General features: G+C 62.0%; 2 protein-coding genes across 4 annotated transcripts; both read left to right on the forward strand.

Annotated features, from left to right (window-relative positions):
- Positions 1-1063: 1063 nt before the first annotated feature.
- MUC6 (mucin 6, oligomeric mucus/gel-forming) lies at positions 1064-27265 on the forward strand. Its single transcript, XM_061407663.1, has 35 exons — positions 1064-1176; positions 3346-3589; positions 3656-3782; positions 4013-4103; positions 4173-4282; positions 4461-4668; positions 4763-4885; positions 5193-5313; positions 5394-5532; positions 5620-5724; positions 5850-5922; positions 6009-6146; positions 6365-6526; positions 6601-6695; positions 6781-6913; positions 7138-7387; positions 7466-7518; positions 7610-7719; positions 8169-8320; positions 8477-8618; positions 8697-8807; positions 9133-9318; positions 9394-9633; positions 9915-10071; positions 10388-10525; positions 10704-10766; positions 11329-11494; positions 11690-11881; positions 11974-12243; positions 14059-14996; positions 19245-24425; positions 25651-25689; positions 26012-26092; positions 26187-26289; positions 26613-27265. Exons 1-35 carry the CDS (start codon positions 1119-1121, stop codon positions 26788-26790), a joined length of 10677 nt encoding a protein of 3558 aa, XP_061263647.1. The 5' UTR covers positions 1064-1118; the 3' UTR covers positions 26791-27265.
- Positions 11407-16571, forward strand: LOC133241640 (mucin-2-like). Of its 3 annotated transcripts, none has more exons than XM_061407460.1 (4): positions 11407-11881; positions 11974-12243; positions 12859-13417; positions 13460-16571. In XM_061407460.1, exons 1-4 carry the CDS (start codon positions 11677-11679, stop codon positions 16476-16478), a joined length of 4053 nt encoding a protein of 1350 aa, XP_061263444.1. In that variant the 5' UTR covers positions 11407-11676; the 3' UTR covers positions 16479-16571. The 3 variants fall into 3 exon arrangements, with proteins under 3 accessions (XP_061263444.1, XP_061263445.1, XP_061263443.1); XM_061407461.1 differs by having other exon boundaries at positions 11410-11881; positions 12859-14423; positions 14487-16571; XM_061407459.1 differs by having other exon boundaries at positions 11410-11881; positions 12859-16571.
- Positions 27266-27335: the final 70 nt, after the last annotated feature.

Here is a 27335-nt window from a genome sequence, read left to right on the forward strand (position 1 = left end):
GGTACCCTGGAGAAGCTGGAGGATTCTGAACACCTGTGCCCCAACCCTCCCCTCGCCCGATCGTGACCCTCAGCTGACCCTCGCCCTGACCCCTTGCAGGGCTGGCGTGTGAACTGCTCGTGAACAAGTGCCCACCAGCACCCCTCCCCGCTTCCTGCTCCTCCAGATGCTGCCCCAGGAGCCACACCCTTAGCCCCCGCGCAGAGGGTGTGGGCAGAGCCTCTGCTCCTCTGCCTGAAGGGGCCAAGCACCCAGGGCTGGCCTTGGACTCCCCCCAGAGATGCGCCCAGTGGGCAGCCCTGAGCCCACCTGGCCCCTGCCGCACCTGAGGTCAGCAGCTCAGAGCATGTGCGCGCTGCACAACCAGGGTCCCGGGAGGCCAGCCAAGAAGGCGGCTTCCAGGGGTGAGCTGGTCAAACAGGGTCCCCACACTGGGGAGCTGAGGTGGCCCCACAAGCTCCTGGGACCTCCAGGGAGGTGTTTATCTGAGCCCCAGGCCGGCTGCACAATAATCCCCCACCCGGGACCCCCAAGGGCAGGGGTTGACCTCTGGAGGTCCCTCCACGGGCAGTCAATCCTCCCAGGTGGGGGTGGGCCTGGCAGGCTGGTGCCGTTTCAGGGACAAGGGTCCAGGTGAGAATGAAGCCCCCCCAGGAGCCCTCCCCCCAGTGGCGCCCTAGTGGGGAGCCCAGCATCTCCCCTAACACGCCCCAGACACGCCCCTCTCAGTGCAGCTGAAGGTGCCGGCCTGACTCCTTGCAGTGACCCCGGGAGACTCCTGGCAACCGCAGTTCGAGTAAACACCGGAGATGTTTGCGGGACCCCAGAGGGTGTGTGCCAGCCCCCTGCCCAGAGGTGAGTAATTATGGGGCTGCTGCCTGCTCAAGAATTTTCCAAAGGCCACGTCCTGATAAAGCAGCGCCGGAGATCCTGTTTGGCCGCCGTGGCGCCCGGCCGGCCGTGGCGCTGGGGGACGGAGCGTGGGGCTCGGCAGGCGTGGCGGGCGAGCCTCACCCTACATAAGGCGCTGGGCGCCTGCTCGGGTCGCACTGGTGCAGCCGGCCGCGGTGTCCCCCGCGGAGGCACGAGTCCAGCAGCGGCCGCTCCCGCCTCGCGCCATGCTCGGGCCTCGGCTGCTGCTGCTCCTCTCCTGCGGGGGGGCCCTGCTCGGCGCCGGTGAGTGGGGGCCATGGGCATCGGGGTGCCAGACCCCTCGGGGCCCCTCCGCGTGGGAGCGTGTCCAGGCCTTCTCACCTCAGAGACCTGGCGGGAGGCAGGCAGGCCATGTGGACGCTGATGACCAGGAGACGACCGACAGGCCAGGGTGGCCTGTCCCTGCCCCATGGCTGCCCTGCTGGCCAAGGCCCACATGTCCACGCGAGTCAGGGGGACAGGGGTCCCTTGGGACACAGGCATGCGGGGCGGGGGACAGTGGTGGGGCCTCAGTGCCTGAAGCCTGGCACTCCCCACTGGGCCCTGGGTCCTGAGAGGCCTCTGGGGTCCCCAGGGGCAGCCAGAGGGCGTGCAGGGGGCCTTGTGGGCACTGAAGTCAAAAGACTCAGGGAGAGAGCTGACTCTGGGGAGTCCTGGCTACTAATAGCAAGCCCAAGGGGGGCTCTGGGCCTCGGTTTCCCGGTCTGTAAAGTGGGGTGACACTCCCCTGTGTGATGATGTGAGGATCAAAGAAACGGGGGCTACAAGGGCCGCCCCACCCAGTCTCACCTGTCAGGCCATGGGGACATGGGTCCCCCTCCTCCTCCTCCAGGACCCTCGGCCAAGCACCCCTCAGAAGGGGCCAGCCCAGAGGGGTCACCCCATGGCCAGCGGAAGCCCTTCCTGTTGGCTGACAGCAAGCACCAGGCCTGACCCAGAGCCCGGTCTCGAGCCAGGAGGAAGCCTACCTCCTCAGCTCCTGCCCCGCTGTGCCCCTTGGCAGCCCCAGGGCCCCTCTAACCTCAGTGTGGAGCCAGGGAGAGGTGCCCGGCCCAGGGGCAGGCTGCGAGGCCAGTGGGCAGCCCTAGGCCCATTCCACCCCTCACCTCCCACGAAGCCCCTTCCACACCCCCAGGCACCAGCTTTCTCACCAGGGGTGGCTCTGAGCACCCAGGACCCCTGCCCAGCCAAGACCACCTCCCTGGGCCCAATCCAGGCCCTGGGGACCCCCAGACCTGGGCCCAGAACCAGGGGGAGGGAGACGCCAGGAGCCAGCCAGGGTGGGTGTAGGACGCAGGGGCGGCGAGGGGCATGGCTTTGGAGCCGTGGGGGTTTGGGCTGCGGACACGGTGGGGCTGGGAGCGGGACAGGGTGTCTAAGCGCTGACCCCGCACTGGCCCCGGGGGAGGCGGGAGGGAGGCCCTGCCTTCCTGGACCAGAGGCTCCGACCTTGGGGTCTGGAGGCCGGGGACTCTGGGATGGAGGCCTCTGAGCGGGGCCCAGGCCGACCAGAACGGGCAATGCAGGAAAGGCCACCAAGCGTGCAGAAGGAACACCGTGTGTGCCAGGCCCACAGGGCCCGTCCAGGGTGGCACAGCCAACGTGACTCCAGGCGTTGTGGGGGCTGGTGGTGAGCTGAGAAGAGGTGCCAGGGGCGCACCCGCGTGGTGGGTGCTGTAGGGGAGGAGGCCGGGTCACCACCCCTTGAGCCGGCTGGAGACCCCACGGCCATCAGTCAGGCGGGCCCGCTCCTGGTGCCACCCAGAGGGACAATGCGGGCAGCCACCATGCTGGGACTCGGGAGTCGGCGTGGCCAGGAACCCGCGCACCCTGAGGCAGGGGGCACAGCGGACCGGGGCAGAGACGGGACCCCGGGGCGCACTCAGATGACCCTGCCACCCACCAGCACTGGGACCTCACCCCCAGACGTGGGCGGCCACACGCTGATGGGGGGCCCTGTCCTCGCAGGTCTGGAGGACAGCTCCTCGGTGCCCCCAGGGCTCCACAGGGCGAAGGATCCCCCACAGCCAGATGAGGCTCACGGGCAGCCCCCCGTCCTGAGGAACTGCCCAGGGCACAGGGCCACGGCCCAGCTACAGGGCGAGTGTGGCCTGGAGTCTCCGCGAGGGGAGACCCCAGTCCACCCCTCCCCCAGGGGAGATGAGCTTCTCCTGCAGAGGGGGCCACGGGTCCTGCTGAGCGCAGGCTAAGCTGCTGCTTCACGTCCCAGAGCCCAGCCCCGACAGAGGCCCACACTCCCATGAGGCAGACCCCAGCCCAGAGCTGGGTGGGCATGGGGATGCGGGCCTCTCCCCACCCACCCCCGGGGGGCACCTGGAGACTGGGAGGGGCTCCAGACCCACTCTGCCAGCTGGGAGGACGCAGAACTCCAAGACCGCGCGCTCTCTGCAGCTCCCGACGACAGGGGCCGGTGCTCCACGTGGGGGGCCGGCCACTTCTCCACCTTCGATGGCCACACGTACGACTTCTCGGGGACCTGCAACTACGTCTTTGCGGCCGTCTGCAAGGATGCCCCATCCACCTTCAGCGTCCAGCTACGGCGAGGGCCTGCTGGGAACATCTCCCGGATCATTGTGGAGCTGGGGGCCTCTGCGGTCACCGTGCAGGACACAGTCATCACCATCAAGGACATGGGGTAGGCCGGAAAGCCGGGAGGGGCAGCTGGGGGCCAGGGGCGGCGCTGACCACAGCTGCCCTGCAGGGTGGTCAGCCTGCCCCACACCAGCAACGGGCTCCAGATCACACCCTTCGGACAGAGCGTGAGGCTGCTGGCCAAGCAGCTGGAGATGGAGCTGGTGGTCATGTGGGGTCCCGGTGCCCATCTCATGGTGAGGGCGTCAGCAGGGGGCGGGGGGTGGGCTGGGGAGCCTGGGCTTCCCAGGGGCTTGAGGACAAGCTAGTGAGAACGGGGATCCCCAGTGAGGAGCTGGGCGGGCAGGCCTGGGTCCTCCCCTGTGAGGGGCCTCTGTGCCCCTGGAGCGGGTGTGAGTAGCTCCTGGGGGGCCCCGGGGCCCTGTGCCCCTCCCCGCCCACCCAACGGCAGTGCCCACCCCTGCAGCTGCTGGTGGAGAGGAAGCACATGGGCAAGATGTGCGGGCTGTGCGGGAACTTCGACGGCGAGAAGACCAACGAGTTTCTGAGCGAGAACGGTAGGTGAGGGCTGGCGGCCCCCGCTGTGGCCCGGCAACCGGGGTGCTGACCCCGCCCTGCCCCCCCAGGCCAACTGCTGGAGCCCCACAAGTACGCTGCCCTCCAGAAGCTGGATGACCCCAACGAGATCTGTGCCTATGAGGCCATCCCCAGCCCCCGGCTCCTGCAGGCAGAGCACGTGTGTGAGGCGGCGGGGCCGGGCTCCCGGGGTTGGAGGTGGGGGGCCTATCACCAGGGTGGGGCCAGCCCATGGGGTCTGACAGGGACCCAGGCCAGCAACACCCCAGCCTTGCAGGGCATGTGTGTGGTGGGGAACGTGCCTTGGCCCCCATGACCCTGCGTGGCCCTGTGTCCAGGCCCAGACCTGCCTGCAGCTGCTGACCCTGGTGGCGCCCGAGTGCACCGTGCCCCAGGAGCCCTTCCTGCTGAGCTGCCAGGCGGACATGGCCGCATGCGTGGAGCCCGGCCGGCGTAACTGCAGCTGCGCCACGCTGTCCGAGTACTCACGCCAGTGCAGCATGGCCGGCCAGCCCGTCAGCAGCTGGCGGGGCCTCGACCTCTGCTGTGAGTCCCGGGGAGCGAGGAGAGGGCCGGGGCGGGTGGTGGGGGGTCAGGCTGGGGGCCGCAGGCCCCTCTCACAGGGCAGCTCGACCTGCAGCTGTGGGCCAGTGCCCGGCCAACCAGGTGTACCGCGAGTGCGGCGAGACCTGCGTGCAGACCTGCTCCAACCCGCAGCACAGCTGCTCCAGCTTCTGCACCTTCGGCTGCTTCTGCCCAGAAGGTGAGGGCACCACCCTCCCAGGAGCCCCTAGCGGAGCCCAGAGCCGGGCCTCCATGCCCCCAACCCCAGGCTGGGAGCCAGGACCCGCGGCCCCAGACGCTCCACTGGGACTTGCCCCAGCGAAGGCTCTGCCTGCCCTGTGCATGTGCAGGTGCCCACCCTCAGGGAGCAGGGCGGTGGCGGGGCAGGGCCTGCCACCCACGGGGCAGCACCCAGGGAGGGGGTAGGGCGGAGGGGAAGGGCTCTCCCATGACCCCACAGGCGGGGCAGGGCCCAGCCGCAGCCCCAGGAAGCCCCTCTCCTGCAGGGATGGTTCTGGATGACATCTCGAAAAACCACAGCTGTGTTCCTGAGCCCCAGTGCCCCTGCATGCTCAGCGGGGTGGCTTATGCCCCCGGGGAGGTCACAACAGCCGCCTGCCAGACCTGGTGAGTGCCGGGCCGCGGGAGAGGGCGTGCAGGCCAGCGGGGGGTGCTGGGGAACGCTGGGTCACGCCTGCCACCCACAGCCGGTGCTCGGGGGGCCACTGGGAGTGTGAGGAGCGGCCCTGCCCGCGGCGCTGTGCCCTGGAGGGCGGCTCCTTCGTCACCACGTTCGACGCCAGGCCCTTCCGCTTCCATGGCACCTGCACCTACGTCCTTGTGCAGGTAGGACACACCCCCACCAGGGGCCCCGCCACAGGCGGGGGGACACCGTGAGCGCCCTGGGGCCTGACCTGAGCCACCCTCCCCCAGAGCCCCCAGCTCCCTGACGGTGGCTCGCTCATGGCTGTGTTCGACAAGTCTGGGTACTCTCACTCGGAGACCTCCCTGGTTGCTGTCATCTACAAGTCCAGCAAGGTGAGGCCACCCTACCTGTGCCCCAGGCAGACACACCCCAGCTCCCGCTTCACCCTGCCTGGCCCACACGAGGTGGGGGCTTCCCCTGCTCCCGGCCCCCTGTAACTCAAGCCTCCTTCCCCCAGGACAAAATCGTGATTTCTCAGGATGAGGTGGTCACCAACAACGGGGACTCCAAGTGGCTGCCATACAAGACTCGTACGTCCCCAGCCCTACCCGGCACCCAGGGCCTCACTGAGCTGGGTCCCAAAGCAGGCCACCCGCTGAGGCTCCTGTCCCCTCAGGAAACATCACGGTCTTCAGGCAGACATCCACCCACCTTCAGATGGTCACCACCTTCGGGCTAGAGCTTGTGATCCAGCTGTGGCCCGTGTTCCAGCTGTACATCACCGTCGGGCCCCAGTTCAGAGGCCAGACCAGAGGTGAGTCCCACCCCAGTCTGCCCAGGGCTGGCCCAGACGCCCCTCCCTGCCCGGCCTGGCCACCCCAGAGGAGGAGGGCCCGGCAGAGCCTGGCGCTGACCCAGCCCATCCAGCACCACAGCTGGCCCTCCCAGTGTGGTTAGGGGAGGAGGGGGCCTCAGGGAGCGCAGGGCAGGACAGGAAGGAGCACAGGCCACCCACCCTCGCCACCGGCCCAGGGCTCTGCGGCAACTTCAACGGGGACACGACGGACGATTTCACCACGAGCATGGGCATCGCCGAGGGCACTGCCTCGCTCTTCGTGGACTCCTGGCGAGCAGGAAACTGCCCCGCTGCGCTGGAGCGTGAGATCGACCCCTGCTCCATGAGCCAGCTCAACAGTGAGTGCTGCCCAGGAAGGGCGGGGTGGGCGGGAGACCCCGGGCAGCTGATACACGCCCGCCTGTCCCCCCAGAGGTGTGTGCGGAGACCCACTGCGCGGTGCTGGTGCAGAAGGGCACGGTGTTTGAGAACTGCCACGCCACTGTGGACCCCAAGCCCTTCTACAAGGTGGGTGGGGCCGTGGGCATGGAGAGGCCCCTGGGGAGACCCTCGGGGTTCCAGGAGGACGCTCATGGCCACTGTCTGCCCGCAGAGGTGCGTGTACCAGGCTTGCAACTACGAGGAGACATTCCCGCACATCTGCGCCGCCCTCGGTGACTACGCGCTGGCGTGCGCCTCACGGGGCGTCCTGCTGCAGGGCTGGAGGAGCAGCGTGGACAACTGCAGTGCGTGGGGGGGCCGGGACCTGTGTGGTGGGCTCAGTGGAGTGGGAGGGGCCTGTGTGGTGGGCGGGACTTGTGGCGGCGGGCAAAGTGGGGCTGGAGGTGTCTGCGGGGCTTGTGGGTGGGCGTGGCCTATGGGGGCGGGCACAGCAGGTGGGCGTGGCCTGCGAGGCGGGCACAGAGGGCGCCTCCCCAGGATCTGTCTCCTGTCCCCCGGGCCCCCGCAGGCATTCCCTGCACAGGCAACCAGACGTTCAGCTACGACAGCCAGGCCTGTGACCACACGTGCCTGTCGCTAACTGACCGCGAGGCCGAGTGCCACCCCAGCGCTGTGCCGGTGGACGGCTGCAACTGCCCCGAGGGCACCTACCTGAACCACAAGGCCGAGTGTGTGCGCAAGGCCCAGTGCCCCTGCCTCCTGGACAACCACGGGTTCATCCTGGCCGACCAGTCCACCATGGTCAACGGGGTCGTCTGGTGAGCAAGGGCTCCGGAGGGCAGCTGCCCGGCCTGCGGCCCTGCCGAGGCAGTGCTCACCTGGCTTCTCTCCCACAGCCACTGCATCAGTGGGCGGTTGAGCTGTCCAGTGCGGCCTCAGATGCTTTTGGGTATGTGGCTACGGCCAAGGCTGGCGGAGCTGGACTGCGGGGGCCTCGGCTCCTCTGTGTCCACCTCACCCCGGGCCCCTTGTCTCTGCAGCAACCTGCTCAGCCCCAAAGACCTTCCAGTCCTGCAGTCAGTCCTCGGAGGAAAAGTTTGGGGCAGCCTGCGCCCCCACCTGTCAGATGCTGGCCACTGGCACCCCCTGTGTAAGGAGTGAGGGGCAAGGGTGCTCCTTGGTAGAGCACAGCCCACTGCCTGAGGAGGCCGAGGATGCCCTGGGGCGGGCATTCCCACAGTGGGTGTCCCACAGCTCCTTGGTCCATGAGAGGATTCCCACAGGCCCTTCAGGGACGGCAGGCCATGCTCCATCCCACCCACCCCATGATGCGTGTGACCGACGGCCTGGCCGCCAAGCGTGCTCCTCTGTGGGCTCCCTGAGGACTGAGGGCCCTGCTGCTTGGGAAGGGGCTAGAGCAGCCCAGCCGTGATGCCCCTAAGGGCGGGGCGGGGCAGCTTTGATAAGAGAAAGGCCCAGAGCAGGGTTTATGCAGGGAGAGGCCTGGGAAGAACGCAGTAGGGGGCCTCAGAAGGGCCCAGGGCTGTAGTGGCCCCAAGTGGGGCTACCCTCCAGGGGCCACCGACCCTCCTCCCCCAGGTGCCCACGAAGTGTGAGCCCGGATGTGTCTGTGCCAAGGGGCTCTACGAGAATGCCAGCGGGCAGTGCGTGCCCCCCGAGGAGTGCCCATGCGAGTTTGCCGGCATCTCCTATCCCCGGGGCGCTGAGCTCCACACCGACTGTAAGAGCTGGTGAGCTGCAACCCCACCCGCAAACCCTGGTGGCCCAACTGTCGTCAGGTGCTTGGCGTTGGCAGGGGCCCCTCCTACCCACAAGGCCAAGGGTCCTGTGGGGTGCGTGTGCCCAGGTCATCCCCCGAACTCCAGGACACCCTGCTCCTCCCACAGCATCTGCTCAAACGGGACATGGTCCTGCCAGCAGAGCGCCCACTGCCCGTCCACCTGCAGCCTCTATGGGGAGGGCCACGTGGTCACCTTTGACGGGCAGCGCTTTGTGTTCGATGGCAATTGCGAGTACATCCTGGTCACGGTGAGTGCGCGCCAGGCCATGGGGCCAATGTGGGGCTGGGGGCCATGGGGCCGGCTCCTCAACACCCCTTCCCCACAGGACGGCTGCAATGCCAGTGACTCGCAGCCCACCTTCAAGATCCTGACAGAGAACGTCGTGTGCGCAAAGTCGGGTGCCACCTGCTCGAGGGCCATAAAGATCCTCCTGGGGGTAAGCAAGCGGGCAGCCTCCCCAACCGCCACGGGGCCCCAGAGCCTGGCCACTCAGGATCCTTGCTGACCTCTGCCCCTGACCTCCACGTCCACACCATGCTGGCAGTGTCCCCCAGAACTGGACAACGGTGCAGCGGGGAGGGGTCTCCCCCAAGCCTGACCCTCAGCCCTCAGCAGATTCCAGGGTGCCCTGGGACCTTCTCCCAACAAGGCTCTAGAGGGCAGGCCCCCAGGCCAGGAAAGCTCAGGCCAGGAGGGGGAAGACCCACAGCACTGAGCTGCTGCCCAGAGCGCAGGCAGCTGGTGACAGCTGCGCCCCCCAGGGCCTGTCCATCGTGCTGGCAGACGCCAACTACACGGTGAGCGGGGAGGACCCCGGCGTGCACTTCCGGGTCAAGGCTGGCTCCCTGCACCTGGTGCTGGACATCACCATCGGCAGCACGTACAACCTGACCCTCACCTGGAACAAGCACATGACCGTCTTCATCAAGGTCGCCCGCGCCTCCCAGGTACTGCTGCCCGCCCTGCGGCCTGGGGGTGTGGGGAGCCCCTGCCCGCCTGGCACCTGACACCGGCCCCCGCAGGATCCCCTCTGCGGCCTATGTGGCAACTACAATGGGAATATGAAAGACGACTTCCAGACACGCAGCAAGTACTTGGCATCCAGCGAGCTGGAGTTTGTGAACTCCTGGAAGGAGAGCCCACTGTGCGGCGACACCACCTTCGCGCTGGACCCCTGTAGCCTCAACACCTTCCGCCAATCTTGGGCCGAGCGCAAGTGCAGCATCATCAACAGCCAAACCTTCGCAGCCTGCCACGGCCAGGTGGGCTCCGCCCCGTCCCGCCCTCGCCCCGCCCACCACGGCCAGGTGGGCCCCGCCCCGTCCCGCCCCGCCCACCACAGCCAGGTGGGCTCCGCCCCGTCCCGCCCTCGCCCCGCCCACCACAGCCAGGTGGGCCCCGCCCCGCCCGCCCTTGCCCCTCCCCACCTGGTGGGCCCCGTCCTGCCCCATCGCCCCCTCGCCCCGCCCCGCCCACGCCAAGCCGTCTGGGCAGGTCAGCGGGGCCAGGCCAGGCCCTACCTGACCCCGAGGGGCGCCCACAGGTCTACCGCCTGCCCTACTACGAGGCCTGCGTGCAGGACACGTGTGCGTGCGACACTGGCGGGGACTGCGAGTGCCTATGTGATGCTGTGGCCGCCTACGCCAAGGCCTGCGTGGACAAGGGCGTGTGTGTGGACTGGCGGTCCCCTGACTTCTGCCGTGAGTCCTGCTCTGGCCCTCCAGCCTCTGCAGGGCTGTGGCTGAGCTGCCAGGCTGCGGCGCTTCTCCAGGATGGGCGGCAGGCCATGCCCAGGGAGGCCTTGCAGAGGGACCCTGATCCCTGAAGGGCACTGAGCCTGGCGGGCGGACCCTGAGCCCAGCAGAGGGACCCTGAGCCTGGGGGGACCCTGATCCCGGGGGGACCCTAAGCCGGTGGGGACCCTGAGCCTGTGGGGACCCTGAGCCCAGGGGGACCCTGAGCCCGGCGGGGGGACCCTGAGCCCGGCTCCACCACTGATGGTGCCCCTCCCCCTAGCCGTGTACTGTGAGTTCTACAACACGCACACGCAGGTGGGTGGCGAGTTCCAGTACACCCAGGAGGCCAACTGCACGTGGCACTACCAGCCGTGCCTCTGCCCCGCGTCACCACAGAGCGTCCCTGACAACGTCGAAGGTCTGGGCGTGGGAGAGATGGGAGGAGGGCGGCCTGCAGCATTAGGACCACTGACAGGCGGGATGGGGAGCCAGATGGCAGGGAGCCTGACAGGCCCTCCGGGAGGGCTGAGGCCAGGGGAAGAGGGGCTTCCGGCTCGGGCATTGAGGTCTGGCCATTCTCTGCGTGCACCTCTCAGGTTGCTACAACTGCTCCCGGGATGAGTACTTCGATCACGACAAGGGGACGTGCATGCCATGCAGTAAGCTCAGCCCACTGCCCGCAAGCCCCCACCCCTCACAGAGCTCCCGGTGAGCCCCTGAGCACCCTGCTCCCTGGGACACAGCCAGACACCCAGGGAAAAGGGTCAGCCCTTGCTTCCCTGCACCAAACACCCACTCTCCCGGCCTCTGAGAGTGTGGGTGCACCAAACACCCACTCTCCCAGCCTCTGAGAGTGTGGATGCACCAAACACCCACTCTCCCGGCCCTGGTCGCAGGGCATACCCAGGCCTGCTGAGGAGTGTGGGTACAGGGCAGGGACCTCCCCTGGGTTCAGCAACAGGCAGCTGGGGGGCACTGACCATCACCTGCAGCGACCCTGGGGCAGCATCCGGCCGGCCCTGCCAGTCCCCTCCAGGCCCATCCATGCCGACATGGGGAGAGGGGGAAGGATGGGAAGCAGGAGTCCCGACACTTCCATGGCAGCTCCAACCCCTGGGTTCCTGACAACCCCTGGGACACAACCGAAGGCTTTGCAGGGCCTCCCTGGGTGGGGGGCAGGGGACGGGAGGGCAGCGCTCCTGACCAGCCCCCTTCTTCCAGTGCCGGTGCCCACGCCAGCGCCAACAGGTGACTGCACACCCGAGTGGGATCGTGGTGATGCGGGCTCTTCCCTGGCTCTCCCGGCTCTACTCCACGGGACGGCCCAGGAGGCCAGCCTCTGTCTGTCCACCGGGGCAGCAGCCGGGCACACGGGTGTCGGGGGCAGGTGCACCTGGGCCAGCCCTGGGGGAAGGAGCCAGACGGGAAGGGCAGGCAGGCCCCAACGCCCGGCCACTGAGCACCGCGGGGCCGCCTGCCCAGCAAAGGAGGCTCAGAGGCCCAGCAGGGAAGAGGGCTCCTCCTCAAGGGTGTGCGGTGGCAGCTGCCGACTCCACAACAGCAGCACGCATGTCCCCCACAGGCTCGCCTGCCACAGAAACCACGCCAGCCACGGCCACGGCCAGCACCGCGCTGATCCCCAGCACTGGGCTCGGCTCCCCAACAACACCCACGGGGCCCATGCAGACGCCCAGCCTCCCAGCCACGGCTTCTTCATCCACACAGGCAGGGACAGCCCCAACCACCCGGACACAACCAACGGTCTCCTCGGAGGGTAAGGCCCAGGCAGAGGCCCAACGGTGTGTGAGGAAGCACCTGGGGGTGTGTGGGTGGGGCTGAAGGGGACACCAGGCACCGTCCCTGCAGAGTCACCTTGGAGCACCTCTGCTGTCACCACCCGGGCCACATCTGCACCGGTCCCCACAGCCACGCAAAGGTCCACAGCCACGGGCCCTCCCGTGACCTGGGCCACCACACGGCCCACGGGGCCCTCCCTCAGCACCGCCACGCAGTCCACAGCTCGGGCCACGGTGCGCACCACAGCAGCCTCGCCAAGCCTGGCAACATCAGGGACCGCCACAGGGAATGCCTCACCAAGCCTGGCGACGTCAGGGACCGCCACAGGGAACCCCACAAGTAAGCATGCCACCACTGTCTGTCCCTGCAGAGAGGCCTCCACGGGGCAGCCCTGGTGCCCAGCCTGAGCCTCTGGGCCACGGGGAAGAGAGCGGCCTTGGGCGGCCCCTATGACCATGGGTCTAAGATGGGGGCGGCCCTCCCAGCTCATTACACTCCTCTCTATACATCTCCCAGACCACCAGACCCAAGCAGCCTTCCCCCATGGCCACCCTCACTGAGGGATCCACAGGCCTCAGGGTGCAAGGGCTCCAAAAGGCCCCTGAGCCACGCACAGGCCCCAGCTCGGGGGCAGGGCCACCAACTTCCCATTCCCCTGAGAGCAGGAGGGAAGAGGAAGCACCTGCCTGAGGCCGGGGCAGAGGAGCCCACCCTGAGAGTAGGGCTGCTAGGGAGGGACCCCAAAACCCACTGCAGACATTCAGGATGCAACAAGGGCCCACAGACAGTGCCGGGACAGGGGGCTGGGAGAGGAACCAGAGTCATCCAGAAAGCTGCTGGACACCCCCGCAGGCACACTAGAGCCACAGGTGTGGAGGCTGATGTGGCAGGCGTGGGCGACCCCAAAGCAGGGTACGAGGGGGAGGGAGTGAAATGACGCCCTGCTTTCAACAGCATCCTCAACACATCGATGGACCCCCGAAACCCCCATCAGCCAGGAGACACAGCGCACGGAGCCCCCACGACCGCCAGAGGGCACCACAGGGCCCAGCACAGCACACACAGGCCTGAGACCAACGGCCCCCACCACTGGGGCCGAGGGCAGCGCCAGCCCCAACACACCGGCTCCTCCCTCCACAGCCATGCCCATCACCCACTCCAGCACCACCCTTCCACTCCCTGTCCCCACCACACCCCAGACATCAACTCCACCCACAACCACCACACCCACAGTCACACCCACAGCCACACCACTGACAGAGACCACCACACCCACAGTCACACCCTACCCAACCCCACCACCTCCAGAGACCCTTCCTGTCCACGTGTCAACATCGGCCACCTCCTCAGTGACTCCAACCTCTCACCAGGTTATCACCCTGACCGAGTCCCACACCACCTTCTCCACCACAAAGACAACTGGCACCCCTCCTCCATCAACACACACCCCTGTCACAGAGACAGTGCTCACACCCACAGCCACACCACTGACAACCACCACCACACCTACAGTCACACCACTGACAACCACCACAGGGACCACCACACCCACAGCCACACCACTGACAACCACCACCACAGGGACCTCCAAACCCACAGCCACGCCACTGACAGAGACCACCACACCCACAGCCACACCACTGACAGAGACCACCACACCCACAGCCACACCACTGACAAACACCACCACACCCACAGTCATACCACTGACAAACACCACAACAGAAACCACCACACCCACAGACACACCACTGACAGAAACCACATCCACAGCCACACCAATGACAAAGACCACCACACCCACAGCCACACCACTTACAGAGACCACCACACCCACAGCCACACCACTGACAGAGACCACCACAGAAACCACCACAACCACACCACTGACAGAGACCACCACAGAAACCACCACACCCACAGCCACACCACTGACAGAAACCACATCCACAGCCACACCAATGACAAAGACCACATCCACAGCCACACCACTGACAGAGACGACCACAGAAACCACCACAGTCACACCACTGACAGAGACCACCACACCCACAGCCACACCACTGACAAAGACCATGACACCCACAGCCACACCACTGACAAAGACCATGACACCCACAGCCACACTACTGACAAAGACCACCACACCCACAGTCACATCACTGACAGAGACCACCACATCCACAGTCACATCACTGACAACAACCACAACAGAGACCACCACACCCACAGCCACACTGCTGACAATGACCACCACACCCACAGTCACACTACTGACAGAGACCACCACATCCACAGTCACATCACTAACAACAACCACAACAGAGATCACCACACCCACAGCCACACCGCTGACAATGACCACCACATCCACAGTCACACTACTGACAAAGACCACCACACCCACAGCCACACCACTTACAGAGACCACCACACCAACCACCACACCACTGACAGAGACCACCACAGAAACCACCACACCCACCGCCACACCACTGACAGAGACCACCACATCCACAGTCACATCACTGACAACAACCACAACAGAGACCACCACACCCACAGCCACACCACTTACAGAGACCACCACAGAAACCACCACACCCACCGCCACACCACCGACAAAGACCACCACAAAAACCACTACACCCACAGTCACACAACTGACAGAAACTATAACAGAGACCACCACACCCACAGTTACACCACTGACAGAAACCACCACATCCACAGTCACATCACTGACAAGGACCACAACAGAGACCACCACACCCACAGCCACACCACTGACAGAAACCACCACATCCACTGTCACATCACTGACAAAGACCACCACAAAAACCACTACACCCACAGTCACACAACTGACAGAGACTATAACAGAGACCACCACACCCACAGTCACACCACTGACAGAAACCACCACATCCACACCACCGACAGAGACCACCACACCCACAGTCACACCACTGACAGAGACCACAACAGAGACCACCAGACCCACAGTCACACCACTGACAAAGACTACCACACCCACACCACTGACAGAAACCACCACACCCACACCACAGACAGAGACCACCACACCCACAGCCACACCACTGACAAAGACCACCACACCCACAGCCACACCACTGACAGAAACCACCACATCCACAGTCACATCACTGACAAAGACCACCACAAAAACCACTACACCCACAGCCACACCACTGACAGAGACCACCACACCCACAGCCACGCCACTGACAGAGACCACAACAGAAACCACCACACCCACAGGCTCACCACTGACAAAGACCACCACAAAAACCACTACACCCACAGTCACACAACTGACAGAGACTATAACAGAGACCACCACACCCACAGTTACACCACTGACAGAAACCACCACATCCACAGTCACATCACTGACAAAGACCACCACAAAAACCACTACACCCACAGCCACACCACTGACAGAGACCACCACACCTACAGCCACGCCACTGACAGAGACCACAACAGAAACCACCACACCCACAGGCACACCACTGACAAAGACCACCACAGAAACCATCACACCCACAGGAACACCACTGACAACCACCACCATACCCACAGTCACACCACTGACAGAGACTACAACAGAGAGCATCACACCCACAGACACACCACTGACAGAAACCACAACATCCACACCACTGACAAAGATCACCACCCCCACAGTCACACCACTGACAAAGAGCACCACACCCACAGCCACACCACTGACAAAGACCACAACAGAGACCACCACACCCACACCACTGACAAAGACCACCACAAAAACCACTACACCCACAATCACACCACTGATAGAAACCACCACAGCCACACCACTCACAGAAACCAGCACACCCACAATCACACCACTGACAAAGACCACAACAGAGACCACCACACCCACCCCACTGACAAAGACCACCACAAAAACCACTACACCCACAATCACACCACTGACAGAAACCACCACAGAAACCAGCACAGCCACACCACTGACAGAGACCACCATATCCACAGTCACACCACTGACAAAGACCACAACAGAGACCACCACACCCACAGCCACACCACTGACAAAGACCACCACACCCACAGCCACACCACTGACAGAAACCACCACATCCACAGTCACATCACTGACAAAGACCACCACAAAAACCACTACACCCACAGCCACACCACTGACCGAGACCACCACACCCACAGCCACGCCACTGACAGAGACCACAACAGAAACCACCACACCCACAGGCACACCACTGACAAAGACCACCACAGAAACCACTACACCCACAGTCACACAACTGACAGAGACTATAACAGAGACCACCACACCCACAGTTACACCACTGACAAAGACCACCACAGAAACCACCACACCCACAGGAACACCACTGACAGAAACCACAACATCCACACCACTGACAAAGACCACCACACCCACAGCCACACCACTGACAAAGACCACCACAAAAACCACTACACCCACAGTGACATCACTGACAGAGACTACAACAGAGACAACCACACCCACAGTCACACTATGACAACCAGAGAAACCACCACACCCACAGCCACACCACTGACAAAGACCACCACACCCACAGCCACACCACTGACAAAGACCACCACACCCACAGCCACACCAATGACAGAAACCACCACATCCACAGTCACATCACTGACAAAGACCACCACAAAAACCACTACACCCACAGCCACACCACTGACAGAGACCACCACACCCACAGCCACGCCACTGACAGAGACCACAACAGAAACCACCACACCCACAGGCACACCACTGACAAAGACCACCACAAAAACCACTACACCCACAGTCACACAACTGACAGAGACTATAACAGAGACCACCACACCCACAGCCACACCAATGACAAAGACCACCACACCCACAGCCACACCACTGACAAAGACCACCACAAAAACCACTACACCCACAGTCACACCACTGACAAAGACCACCACACCCACAGCCACACCACTGACAAAGACCACCACATCCACACCAGTGACAAAGACCACCACATCCACAGCCACACCACTGACAAAGACCACCACACCCACAGCCACACCACTGACAAAGACCACCACACCCACAGTCACACCACTGACAAATACCACAACAGAGACCATCACACCCACAGAAACACCACTGACAGAAACCACAACATCCACACCACTGACAAAGACCACCACACCCACAGCCACACCACGGACCAAGACAACAGGAGAAACTACCATATCCACTGTCACACCACTGACAAAGACCACCATACCCACAGCCACACCACTGACAAAGACCACCACAAAAACCACTACACCCACAGTCACACCACTGACAGAAACCACCACATCCACACCACCGACAGAGACCACCACACCCACAGTCACACCACTGACAGAGACCACAACAGAGACCACCACACCCACAGTCACACCACTGACAAAGACTACCACAAGAAACCACCACACCCACAGCCACATCACTGACAAAGACCACCACAAAAACCACTACACCACAGCCACACCACTGACAGAGACCACCACACCCACAGCCACGCCACTGACAGAGACCACAACAGAAACCACCACACCCACAGGCTCACCACTGACAAAGACCACCACACCCACAGTTACACCACTGACAGAAACCACCACATCCACAGTCACATCACTGACAAAGACCACCACAAAAACCACTACACCCACAGCCACACCACTGACAGAGACCACCACACCCACAGCCACGCCACTGACAGAGACCACAACAGAAACCACCACACCCACAGGCACACCACTGACAAAGACCACCACAGAAACCACCACACCCACAGGAACACCACTGACAGAAACCACAACATCCACACCACTGACAAAGACCACCATACTCACAGCGACACCACTGACAAAGACCACCACAAAAACCACTACACCCACAGTGACATCACTGACAGAGACTACAACAGAGACAACCACACCCACAGTCACACTATGGACCAAGACAACCAGAGAAACCACCACACCCACAGCCACACCACTGACAAAGACCACCACACCCACAGCCACACCACTGACAAAGACCACCACACCCACAGCCACACCAATGACAGAAACCACCACATCCACAGTCACATCACTGACAAAGACCACCACAAAAACCACTACACCCACAGCCACACCACTGACAGAGACCACCACACCCACAGCCACGCCACTGACAGAGACCACAACAGAAACCACCACACCCACAGGCACACCACTGACAAAGACCACCACAAAAACCACTACACCCACAGTCACACAACTGACAGAGACTATAACAGAGACCACCACACCCACAGTCACACCACTGACAGAAACCACCACATCCACACCACCGACAGAGACCACCACACCCACAGTCACACCACTGACAGAGACCACAACAGAGACCACCACACCCACAGTCACACCACTGACAAAGACTACCACACCCACACCACTGACAGAGACCACAACAGAAACCACCACACCCACAGCACACCACAGACAGAGACCACCACACCACACCCACAGCCACACCACTGACAAAGACCACCACACCCACAGCCACACCACTGACAGAAACCACCACATCCACAGTCACATCACTGACAAAGACCACCACAAAAACCACTACACCCACAGCCACACCACTGACAGAGACCACCACACCCACAGCCACGCCACTGACAGAGACCACAACAGAAACCACCACACCCACAGGCTCACCACTGACAAAGACCACCACAAAAACCATTACACCCACAGTCACACAACTGACAGAGACTATAACAGAGACCACCACACCCACAGTTACACCACTGACAGAAACCACCACATCCACAGTCACATCACTGACAAAGACCACCACAAAAACCACTACACCCACAGCCACACCACTGACAGAGACCACCACACCCACAGCCACGCCACTGACAGAGACCACAACAGAAACCACCACACCCACAGGCACACCACTGACAAAGACCACCACAGAAACCACCACACCCACAGGAACACCACTGACAGAAACCACCACACCACTGACAAGACCACCATACTCACAGCCACACCACTGACAAAGACCACCACAAAAACCACTACACCCACAGTGACATCACTGACAGAGACTACAACAGAGACAACCACACCCACAGTCACACTATGGACCAAGACAACCAGAGAAACCACCACACCCACAGCCACACCACTGACAAAGACCACCACACCCACAGCCACACCACTGACAAAGACCACCACACCCACAGCCACACCAATGACAGAAACCACCACATCCACAGTCACATCACTGACAAAGACCACCACAAAAACCACTACACCCACAGCCACACCACTGACAGAGACCACCACACCCACAGCCACGCCACTGACAGAGACCACAACAGAAACCACCACACCCACAGGCACACCACTGACAAAGACCACCACAGAAACCACCACACCCACAGGAACACCACTGACAGAAACCACAACATCCACACCACTGACAAAGACCACCATACCCACAGCCACACCACTGACAAAGACCACCACAAAAACCACTACACCCACAGTGACATCACTGACAGAGACTACAACAGAGACAACCACACCCACAGTCACACTATGGACCAAGACAACCAGAGAAACCACCACACCCACAGCCACACCACTGACAAAGACCACCACACCCACAGCCACACCACTGACAGAGACCACCACACCCACAGTCACACCACTGACAATGACCACAACAGAGACCACCACACCCATACCACTGACAAAGACCACCACAGAAACCACCACATCCACAGTCACACCACTGACAGAGACCACAACAGAAACCACCACACCCACAGGCACACCACTGACAACCACCACCACACCCACAGGCACACCACTGAGAGAGACCACCACACCCACAGTCACACCACTGACAATGACCACAACAGAGACCACCACACCCATACCACTGACAAAGACCACCACAGAAACCACCACATCCACAGTCACACCACTGACAAAGACCACCACAAAAACCACCACAGTCACACCACTGACAAAGACCACAACAGAAACCACCACACCCACAGCCACACCACTGACAGAGACCACCACAGAAACCACTACACTCACAGTCACATCACTGACAGAGACCACCATAGAAACCACTACACCCACAGGCACACCACTGACAGAGACCACCACAGAAACCACTACACCCACAGTCACACCACTGACAGAGACCACCACAGAAACCACTACACCCACAGTCACATCACTGACAGAGACCACCACAGAAACCAGCACAGCCACACCAATGACAGAGACCACCACACCCACAGCCACACCACTGACAATGACCACAACAGAGACCACCACACCCATACCACTGACAAAGACCACCACAGAAACCACCACACCAACAGGCACACCACTGACAACCACCACCATACCCACACCCACACCACTGACAGAGACCACCACACCCACAGCCACACCACTGACAAAGACAACCAGAAAAACTACCACATCCACAGCCACTCCACTGACAGAGACTACCACACCCACAGCCACACCACTGACAGAGACCACCACACCCACAGACACACCACTGACAAAGACCACCAAATCCCCAGCCACACCACTGACAACCACAATAGAAACCACCACAGTCACAGCCACTCCAGTGACAAAGACCACAACAGAGACCACCACACCACTGACAAAGACCACCACACCCACAGCCACACCACTGACAACCACAACAGAAACCACCACACCCACAGCCACACCACTGACAATGACCACAACAGAAACCACCACACCCACACCACTGACAAAGACCACCACACCCACAGACACACCACTGACAGAGACCACAACAGAGACCACCACACCCACACCACTGACAGAGACCACCACACCCACAGACACACCACTGACAAAGACCACAACAGAAACCACCACACCCACAGCCACACCACTGACAATGACCACAACAGAGACCACCACACCCACACCACTGACAAAGACCACCAGAGAAACCACCACACCTACACCAGTGACAGAGACCACCACACCCACAGTCACACCACTGACAGAGACCACCACAGAAACCACTACACCCACAGTCACACCACTGACAGAGACCACCACAGAAACCACTACACCCACAGTCACACCAATGACAGAGACCACCACACCCACAGACACACCACTGACAGAGACCACCATAGAAACCACTACACCCACAGTCACATCACTGACAGAGACCACCACAGAAACCACTACACCCACAGTCACACCACTGACAGAGACCACCACAGAAACCACTACACCCACAGTCACATCACTGACAGAGACCACCACAGAAACCAGCACAGCCACACCAATGACAGAGACCACCACACCCACAGCCACACCACTGACAATGACCACAACAGAGACCACCACACCCATACCACTGACAAAGACCACCACAGAAACCACCACACCAACAGGCACACCACTGACAACCACCACCATACCCACACCCACACCACTGACAGAGACCACCACACCCACAGCCACACCACTGACAAAGACAACCAGAAAAACTACCACATCCACAGCCACTCCACTGACAGAGACTACCACACCCACAGCCACACCACTGACAGAGACCACCACACCCACAGCCACACCATTGACAAAGACAACCAGAAAAACTACCACATCCACAGCCACTCCACTGACAGAGACCACCACACCCACAGCCACACCACTGACAAAGACAACCAGAAAAACTACCACATCCACAGCCACTCCACTGACAGAGACCAGCACAAAAACCACTACACCCACAGTCACACCACTGACAGAGACCACCACAGAAACCACTACACCCACAGTCACACCACTGACAGAGACCACCACAGGAACCAGCACAGCCACACCACTGACAGAGACCACCACATCCACAGCCACACCACTGACAATGACCACAACAGAGACCACCACACCCACACCACTGACAAAGACCACCACAGAAACCACCACACCCACACCACTGACAGAGACCTCCACACCCACAGACACACCACTGACAGAGACCACAACAGAAACCACCACACCCACAGCCACACCACTGACAATGACCACAACAGAGATCACACCCACAGCCACACCACTGACAATGACCACAACAGAGATCACACCCACAGCCATACCACTGACAAAGACCACCACAGAAACCACCACACCCACACCACTGACAGAGACCACCACACCCACAGTCACACCACTGACAGAAACCACCACACCCACAGTCACACCACTGACAAAGACCACCACAGAGACCACCACAGCCACACCACTGACAAAGACTACCACAGAACCCACCACAGCCCCACCACTGACAAAGACCACCACAGACACCACTACAGCCACACCACTGACAGACACCATCACACCCACAGGCACACCACTGACAACCACCACAGCAGAAACCACCACACCCAGAGCCACACCACTGACAGAGACCACCACACCCACAGTCACACCACTGACAAAGACCACCACAGAGACCACAGCCCCACCACTGACAAAGACCACCACAGACACCACTACAGCCACACCACTGACAAAAACCATCACACCCACAGGCACACCACTGACAACCACCACAGCAGAAACCACCACACCCAGAGCCACACCACTGACAGAGACCACCATACCCACAGTCACACCACTGACAAAGACCACCACAGAGACCACCACAGCCACACCACTGACAAAGACCACAACAGAAACCACTACAGCCACACCACTGACAGAGACCACCACTGGGACCACCACAGCCACACCACTGATAGAGACCACCACACCCACAGCCACACCACTGATAGAGACCACCACACCCACAGCCACACCACTGACAAAGACCACCACAGAGACCACCACAGCCACACCACTGACAAAGACCACAACAGAAACCACTACAGCCACACCACTGACAAAGACCACCATAGGGTCCACCACACCTATAGCCACACCACTGACAAAGACCACCACAGAAACCACTACATCCACAGCCACACCACTGACAAAGACCACTGCACCTACAGTCCCACCACTGACAAAGACCACAACAGGGACCACTCAAGCCCAAAACTTGGTCAGCACAATAACAACCTCCACAGCCCCAATATCACATTCTACTTCAACCATCCTCCCTGTAACCACTTCTCCACTGCTCAGTACTATCTCCCTTCCATCTACCAGTAGAGGCACTGGAACACCCGTGACACACACCACAACAGCTGCCCCCACTGGGCCACACACTCCATTCACCACTCACTCCAGTGCCACCTTTTCTGTCCACACCACCTCTCACACAACAGTTCTGCCAACAGGAACATCCTTCCGGACCACCACCACCCATTCCACCCCATCACATCCAGAGACCCTTCCCATCCATGTGTCAACATCTGTGACTTCAACCTCTCACCAAGTCATCACCCCAACTGAGTCCCATGCTACCTACTCCACCACAAAGCCTACTGGCACCCCAACACCATTGACACACGTCCCGGTCACATCCACGGCACCCACATCCATATCCCCACTGCTGACAACAACAATAGGGAGCACCACACCCACAACCCTGCCACTCACAAAGACCACAACAGGGACCACACAAACCCAGAGCTCAGTCAGCACAGCACCACTACAAAGCTCTAGCTTCAGCTCTCCATTGTCTTCTCCAGCTTCTCTGAACCCAAGCCAAAGTCCTTTAACCACTTCTGTTTCTGTGTCGACTCTTCCCCATTACCCTTCTTCTTCCACTGTCCCGATCCCCTCCTCCTTGCCCACTGTTTCCTCTCCTCCTCCTCACGGGTCCTCGAACACCTCTCCTTTGATATCGTCTTCCCCTTCCCCTTCTGCAGTCTCCACTTCACACAGCATCCCAAGCGTCAGCTCAGCTCCACACAGTCCCTCGCCCTCTGCACCTCTGACCATGTCACAAACAGCGTCCCTGCCAACCAGCCCCCCTTCCCCAGCCGCCTCCACACCCATCAGGGCCTCCCTGTCACCTCCATCAGCTCCCACCCTGTCCCCTGCCCCCACTGTTAGTACGGTCATCCTGTCTACACCCCGGACCACGGTCAGCAGTCCCACTTCCTCTGTCCCATCCTCTCAGTCCACCACCGCCCAGTCCACCTCTCTCACCACCCAAACCCCCACCCACGGCCTCCTGTCTTCTACACTGGGGGTGACAGCCGTCCCAAGTTCTCCAGCCACCAACCTCACCACCAGACAGCCGAGTACCACCAGGCTGCAGACTACTGTGTTCCTAGCCAGCTCCATCACTGCACACGGAAGCTCCTCCCTCCCCACCACCAGGTCTGTGTCCACTGAGAGCCAGTCCATCTCCTCTCTCGTCACATCTCTTCCCAGCTCTGCAGGTGAGTGACAGCTCTGCAGCTACCTCATGACCCACGGGGCACACTTCTCAGCCTTGTCTGTGTGTTCTGGACAACACTCTGGGCCATTCCCATTGGATCCCCGCCTTTTCTTGTCCCCTCACACCTCCTGATGACCCTGTGGGTGCTGCCTCTCCCCCAACCTCTGCTGCACCCCATCACGCCTTGCCCACACCCACAGAGGCTGGTCCGGCTCTCACAGCAAGTGTATGTTTCTCCCCTCTAAAGCTATCACTTGCCCTGCCTAGGGATGGTCGGGCAGCACAGGACCACGAGCAGACTTGGGGTCATGCACAACCAGCTGGAGCTGCAGCCGCAGCCTCTGGCCAGCCCTGGCGTGCCACCCCAGGTCTCCAAGCTCTGGTGCTTCAGCCATGTCCTGGGGGTGTTTGGAAGGACAGGGCCACAGCTCCCCCACCCCCTCTCCATCCTGCCCTCTGCTGTATGCTGCTCACATGTCCTCTGGGCCTCTCCTCGGCCTTTCTTGGCCAGGTCAGTGAACTCCAGCCTGGCCAGCCTCACCCAGGTTACAGAAAGCACACACACAGCTCACTTCAGGTGCTTGCCAGGGGCTGAACTAGTGGCTGGGGTGCCCAGGCCTCAGTGCTGCAGGTGCCTCCAGCTCTGCTCTGCCTTCCTGCTCGAGACCTGCCCGAGCCCCCTGTCCTCCAGGGATGCCTCTCCCTTGCATGGCATGCATCCCCAGGCTTGCCGCAGTGGGACACCTGCCACTGCAGGATGGCACTGACAGGCAGCCTGCTCTCTTGAGGGACGAGGACCAGGGAGAGGCTGCCTGTCGAGGAGGAGACCAGAGTGTGGGGTGAGAGCAGGAGCAGGAGATGGAGCAGAGGAGGGCGGGGGCAACGGGAACCATGGGGACGCACCCCGAGCTCTGTCCCTGCCAAGCCTCTCACCTCACCTCCAGTGGAAAAGCAAGGCAGGCAAGGCGTGAAGCCACAGGCAGGCCTCGCATGGGGGCAGGTGGGAAGGTGAGAGACACTGTCTAGTCTTCCCTTTTTCACTCAAGTCCCACACTGGCAGTTCTCTGACGGGCACCCAGGCCTGTCCACTGCAATGGATGCAGGGCAGAGCTCACAGCCGGGTCCACATCCAGCCCGCCCCCAGTAGCACAGACCGCTGCAGGGAGTTTGTGAGATACCATCTGTTCCCATGGGGTACACTGACACCTACCCCATCCCTCTCACAGGTACTGAGACCAGCAGATCAGAGACAGCTCCGCCCACAGGTTGGTGCTGGGCCGGGAGGGAAGGTGGCGAGGGAGGCTGGGGGCTGAGCATGGCTCCACCAGGGCCAGGGCTGGAATCGGCCTCACCCTCTGAGAAACCCTCGACCTTAAGGGACATCCAATGCAGCCAGTTTTCAGTAAGAAAAAACACAACGAGAGACTTAACGTTGGGCTTTGTTTCTACACAAAGCTGTGAGGTCTGACCTTGGTGGGGCTCAGACAAGGGGAGATGGCCCGGGGCCCAGGGTGGGGACCCAGGAGAGACACCACTGTGGGCAGGTGCCCAAGTGGCCCCGTTCAGATCATCTAAGCAGTCAGGCAGCTGGCAGCCTTCCCTCGGCGGAGCCAGCACCACCCACTGTGCCGCAGAACAAGGGGTTAAAAACCCCCGTCCTAGAGCCAGGTACGTCAGCTCCTGCTCTCGAGGGGGCCAGGTGCGGAGCCCCCAGAGGCCATGCCCCGGGGTTGCTGTCTGACGCCTGCCTCTCCACGCCCAGGGGCCTGCAGCGTGAAGGTGTCTGAGGAAGAAGTCACTTACCAGGGGTGCACGGCCAACATCACAGTGACCCGCTGCGAGGGTGTGTGCACCTCCTCGGCCAGGTGAGCCATCGGCCCTGTGCAGCACCTGTCCGGGTCCTGGGCTGGGAGCCCGCCCTGCCCAACAGAGGCACTTCTCACAGAAGCTAGGGAAGATCCACCGAGAGCTCCCAGCCCCAGCAGCGTGCCGCCCCGTCAGGTCACCCTGGCCCCCACACACACACCTGTCTGAGCCACACCTGCTGGGAGCAGGGGGGCTCAGAAACGGGAGCCAGCCCCTGCCTGAAGGCCCAGGCTGGGATCCTGGCGCCCACCTCTCCAAGGGCCCGGGAGGGGCACCCTGAGGCAGCTGCCCTGACGCACGCTCCACCACTGCTCCTCTGCAGCTTCAACACCAACACCATGCAAGTGGCCACCACCTGCAGCTGCTGCCACCCCGTCAGCTCCTACGAGGAGCAGCTCGTGCTGCCCTGCACGGACCCTGCGGTGCGGGGGCAGCAGCTGGTGCTCACGGTGCAAGTGTTCGGCAGCTGTGCGTGCCGCCGCCGGCGCTGCGGAGACTAGAGCTGCATCCACAAAACCGCCCCGACACGCTGGGCCCCGCAGCCCCTCCCGAGGCATAGCCGCGGCCTCCGAGAGCCTCCGAGGGGGCTCGCCTGGGCCCCCAGAGAGAAAGGAGGTGCAGGTGGGCTTCTGCAGACCCGACTGGACCCAGCAGGCTGCACTGGACTGGCTGGCCTCCGGGGCCACACAGGGCACTGCCTGCACGCCCACGGCTCGTGCACACAGCCTCCAGGCCTGCTGGGACCAGGACCCGGGGTGAGAGCAGCAAGGAAGGCCGTCCAGAACGGGCTCCTGGGAGGCCGGGCCCCCGAGCAGAGGATCGGGGAGAGACACAGGTCACGGCGCACAGAGGGAAGCAAAGGGGGAGGAGCACCCCAGCTGCCTGCCGACAAAGCTCACCCTGGGGAGGGGGCACCAGGCGCTGTGCCCCACAGCCCCGGTGAACGGGTGACAAATAAACGCACTGGTCAAAGCACGAAGGCTCACGAAGACTCCTGCTGGCTCCCACGCCCTCGCGTTCAGAGCCCCCAGATCCACTCCTGGTC

This window comes from Bos javanicus, chromosome 29 (assembly GCF_032452875.1).
Source record: "Bos javanicus breed banteng chromosome 29, ARS-OSU_banteng_1.0, whole genome shotgun sequence".
NCBI lineage: Eukaryota > Metazoa > Chordata > Mammalia > Artiodactyla > Bovidae > Bos > Bos javanicus.